This window comes from Parasteatoda tepidariorum, chromosome 1 (genome assembly GCF_043381705.1).
Source record: "Parasteatoda tepidariorum isolate YZ-2023 chromosome 1, CAS_Ptep_4.0, whole genome shotgun sequence".
NCBI lineage: Eukaryota > Metazoa > Arthropoda > Arachnida > Araneae > Theridiidae > Parasteatoda > Parasteatoda tepidariorum.
This window is the reverse complement of record NC_092204.1, coordinates 456,960-462,070: the sequence shown is the minus strand read 5'-3', so window position 1 is coordinate 462,070 and position 5,111 is coordinate 456,960. Positions and strand designations below refer to the sequence as shown.

The 5,111-nt window shown below is 26.6% G+C and overlaps 1 protein-coding gene across 1 annotated transcript in view; it reads right to left on the bottom strand.

Moving 5' to 3' along the window:
• Positions 1-2,892: 2,892 nt before the first annotated feature.
• Positions 2,893-5,111, bottom strand: part of LOC139425900 (twitchin-like) — a 30,732-nt gene continuing 28,513 nt past the window's right edge. The window contains exons 23-24 of the mRNA XM_071182342.1: positions 4,280-4,476; positions 2,893-3,195 (exon numbers count right to left, since the gene is read on the bottom strand). Of these exons, the coding sequence (XP_071038443.1) occupies positions 4,283-4,476 (194 nt within the window). The 3' untranslated portion in view covers positions 2,893-3,195; positions 4,280-4,282. The remainder of the gene's footprint in view (positions 3,196-4,279; positions 4,477-5,111) is intronic.

Sequence of the window (5,111 nt, the reverse complement as noted above, 5' to 3'; positions counted from 1 at the left end):
TTTTTTTTTTTTTTGCGGACTGTACATTAACAACAATGTAATATATTAATAACAATATAAATTAAACTCATATTTAAGCATTATTTTCTTAAATTTAATCATTTTAAAAATCATAGAATAAACTGCTTTTTTTTAAATATGGGGGAAAATGTTGAAAAAATTCACTATTTTTATACACAATAAGAAAAATTCTATGGAAAAAAAATAGTCACTGTACATTAAAAAGGAAAAAAACAACAATTTTTTACTGTATTATCAGCCTAATTTTTCTAGGAAAAATTGATTTTTCTGGGCACAGGAAAAATAATCGCTTTGTTTATTGTCAGCATAAAATTAAATAATAGTTTTGTAGCAGATAATATTTACCGATATGCCTTTTACTTCTATATAGTGGCATATCTAGCAGTGAACAAGAAAGAGCATATGTCCTGTTGTAGCATAAAAAGTGGGCCAAATTGTTGAAAAAAATTTCATATGAATTCCAGAATTAATTTTTATCTCTTTTTAATACCCCCTCTCCAGTTTCGTTGACCAATTACAGGCCTAATAATTAACTAATAGTTTTTTTCCCGTTTACCTAAAAATTTAATAGGATGTGAGTTATTGTTGTGGTTTGCTATGTAAGTCGGTTTAATATTTTTTTTCACAAATTTTTTTTCTTTACGCAAAAAAAAATAAATAAATAGCTACAGAATGTTCTGAAATTTTTTTCTCTCTAAATTTTTTAAGCTCTAAGCAAAATGATTGATTTAAAATGTTCTAAATGAAGTTAAATTGTTACTTCAGAAATTAAAACTGGGATGCTTACCTTAAATAAATAAAATAAATATATAAAAACTTTATTGATCAATTTTAAGTTATAATATAAATAACTTAAAAGTACAGCATAGTTGCACAAATTTTATTAGATTACTGAGGTGAAATACATTATTGTAAAGTAACCTTAAAGAATATTTATGTTGTTTCTCTTCATATTTTATAAAGAAAAGGTGAAATAAGAGAGGGGAAAAAAATGTAATGAAAAGAGCAGTGGTGTGTAAAAATATTTATTATTATCAAAATCTTGCTTTAAACAGAAAAAAAATATTTTGATTATATTAAATCCTAGTGTCACAGTACAATTATGTATTTTGGTGTTGCACGTAAAACATTTTTTTTCTTGTAAATCAAAATGAGAAATTTTTCTACATATTTGTGCAAGATAACCTGTTTTGTTACAGTTTATTTTAATTATTATTCTTTCCATTTTCGATTATTAGTGTGAATTGTTTAAAAAAAAAACTGTACTTTGTTACACATTCCCTTGCCACAGTTGAAAACTTTAAATGATGTAGCCCTTCATTTAACAGCCTCTAACTTATTGAAAACTGACATTTATAAGTTAAAAATCATTATTTCTAAATCTTCAATTTTTTACCTTGGAGATGATACCTAGTTTACTTAATATTAAGTTTAAGATTTTGGTCATCTGTTGCCCAACTTGAAACCTGTTCCTGTACAGTGCAGAACAAAAAAAAAAAAAAAAAAAAAAAAAAAAAAAAAAAANAAAAAAAAAAAAAAAAAAAAAAAAAAAAAAAAACGAAGTTTTGTTTTCCTTCTTTCTAATAAAATAAATATTTTTTTTTTCTATTCTAAGTTTTTATATATCATTTAACATGTTTTCCATACATTCCTTGGTTTTTGCCAGCTTTAGGGTATAAGAAGAAACAGTTTTGGAAATATCAAAATAAAAGTTATAATGAAATCCAGAAAATCAGCATCAATGTAATAATTGTAACAATTTTGCTCTTAGCAATTGGTTGGCTTTGCTGAGAAAAAATAATTCATTGGATGAGAGTACAAAAGCTTTTAGAAAAAGAGTGCAAGATAAAAATATCTAATTAAATTATAGCCAATTATTTTTTGGAGAATTTTATAAAGAAAAAAATACCCCCAAAACATCAGAACAATTAATGAATTCAGCGCACGGACTAAAAGAAGATTTAAAAAAAAAAGCTACTTTCATAATCAGATATCCACATCCACCTTTCCTAAATTGCATAGTCCCATAATCTCTAAAGAGGTCAAAGATTTTTTTCATTATTTCCCCAAGATGGAAGAGTTTGAAATGGTATTCTAGTTTAGCAGGTTAATAATGAAGAGAATCTTAATGCAAGAAAAGTATTGCTGAATTGATGATATTTCAACTTTTTTACGATAAATTTACTTCTAAATAAAAGTGGATATAACGGGTGGTAAAGTAATTTAAATTAAGAGAAAAATTCCAGCTTTTCTTTGAAATTCCTTGATTTTTATCCAAATTTCCCCGACTTTTCTAGGTTTTTTCCAGTATAAAAAAATTCCTTGATAATTCAAGGTTTTCCAGGTGGATGGCCACGCTGATAAATTTTATTTAGGTAACAAATGCATTGAAAAACTAATGTAAGCAAGTTGAATTTGAAAAATACTGCAATAGATTGTTAAATATCAATATTTTCACTAATTAATCAATGTATTGTGAAATTCTTACTTATCAATTAGTATATGGAATGAAAAAAAAACAATTGCACTGATAATTTGTGTCTTCCCTGTAACTTCACTAAACATAAAAACTATTGCATGACTAGTAAAGGTGCGGTCATTATTTCAACTAGAAATGGTTTTTCATTTTATACACAAAAATAATCTCAGTTTGCTTTTAACAACAAAACATGATTTTAAAGTACCTTAAGTAACTCAAGAGTTCTGAAATGCAAAAATATTATTTATTCTTGATTGAGTTCTTCCAAATCAAACAACATTCATTATGAATCTACATAAGGTTTGAATTAAACACTTTACAAAAAAAGTTGTTCTACACAATTGCTGAGAATTCTATTCTATTCTTCTGTGTCTGGTCATTAAAAATCACAATTGAGACTTCATCATTGACTTTATTCACAGAGTTGCATTTGCTTGTAATAAAATACAATACAGAATCATAAAGGAGTCAAATGCATTCACAAGAGTAAAGAGTTCCGATTTGAAAACACAAATATCTTTTAATAAAAAAAGATATTTTAATGAATGAATGGGGGGAGTTAAAACATAATGCTTGTAAATAGGTGATCCATGATATTTAAATGAATGTCACAAAAGAGCACACACTTCATTGGAATTGTGAAATTTACTGAAACGATGATTCCTTATTTTCTATACCAACATCCATTTAGGAATCTAGAAAAAAGAAGCAAATATCTTAAATACAGTGTCTGTTGTTTTCTTTTTTAATAATATGGAAACAAAAGAGTTTTTTCATAAGCATAGATGAGAAAAAAGTCTAGACCGTCATTTTACGAAGGCTACTGTTTGGATACAAATATCAAACTACTTTTAAACAAAGGCAATAAACAGCATCATTTGCTACTCTCTTCAGCAATTTTATGAATGGACCACCCACTCATTATAGATCCAATAATTGAGTTGCATTCAAAAAATAACATTCCAAGATTTGATTAAAATTTGTAATACAAAGAAAGGTTATTCTCTTTGAATGGGCCGCTTAACAATTTTATAAAAATCATTTATAATTGATCATTAATAAAATTTACGGAAAGAGACAATTTCGAAACTAAAAAACATCCGTTTTTTTACTACATTTGCAGAAAGTAACAAATAAAAGGATGATCTCAAAATGATTGTTTATGAACTATCTCCCCAAAGCTGCATTATTGAAATGACGGACCTTAAATTTGAAAGTTTTACTACTATTTTTATTAATTAAAATAAAATCTTTTTCAAATCGATCATTTAAAAATTCGCATCTGTGGAACAAACAGTGAATTCATTTTATCGGAATCAATAAAGAATGTTTCTTGTGTCTTTTATTATGGGTAGCTTATTTTAAATTCTAAAAATTTAAACATTGAGAGTCAATATTTGAAAGTTAAAATATAAATAATATTTTTAAAGCATGACGAATTTTGCGATTACATACGATTTAATTTCATTTCTTTTTTTTTTTAATTTGTGAACATTATTTCATAATTACTTAAATAAAACTCAAAAAAAAAATATTTATAGTTGCAATAAAAATTTAATAAGTAAATTATATAATATTTAAAAAAAAAATTTAAAAGCCTTTAAAACTTTTCATTCAAAAATTGAATCTAAACAACGTAGAATATTTAGTGGAGAAATAAACATTGATTTAGAAAGGCAACAGTTATGACAAAACATTCTCTTTCTCCTTGCAAAAGAAAATGTCTTATTAAGAGAGACCTCCCTTAAATATAAAGTATATTTTAATTGAGATACTTACCAATTAATTATCTGTGATAACATTAAGAGAGAAGGTCGCTATGCTTTCACCCAGTGCTGAACTAACAGCCTTAACACTGTACTGACCGACATCAGTTAACGCACACTTCTTTATGGAGAGGGAGTACACTTTAGCTGATTGGCTCAGTTTGAAATTATTGCTATCCTCCAATACTTTGCCATCTTTTGTCCAAGACACTAAAACATTTGTTTAATAAATCTTATGAGATTATTATTTTACATAATATATTTTTATATCAAATTTCTGCATCTTTTTGTGTTGAAACTGGGAATAGGTAATACAAAAACTGAACTATGTATACAGGGCCGGCTTATGCATGTCGCGGCCCCTAGGCAATGCCCGTCTCGGGCCCCCTCCCCTACCGTCTTCTAACTCCTAATTATTATATATCACAGTATATTATATATAGTATATTATCACATTATTCAATAAAAATATTGAATCAAACGAAAAGAATATAAGTAATTAATATATGCATTTAAAAAAAATCATACAATAAGCTTAAATATTAACTCTTCTAACTTTTTTTGTTACAAAATCGTTCAAGACATCCTGAAAGTTAACCTTTTCCAATACATCATTTTCAATTGCCATTATGGCCAATGAATTTAAACGGTTTTGAGACATAGTTGAACGAAGACAGTTTTTAATTAATTTCAATTCTCGGTGGCTAGTTCTTCCCCTTTGTGGTTCTGTATGAGAAGAAATTTAAGGAAACGTTCAGCCGAAGTGAAAATTCAACTGCACGAAGTGAAAATTCAACGATTACATTAAAAATGTTTCAAAAATGTTGTCTATGACACAATACAAC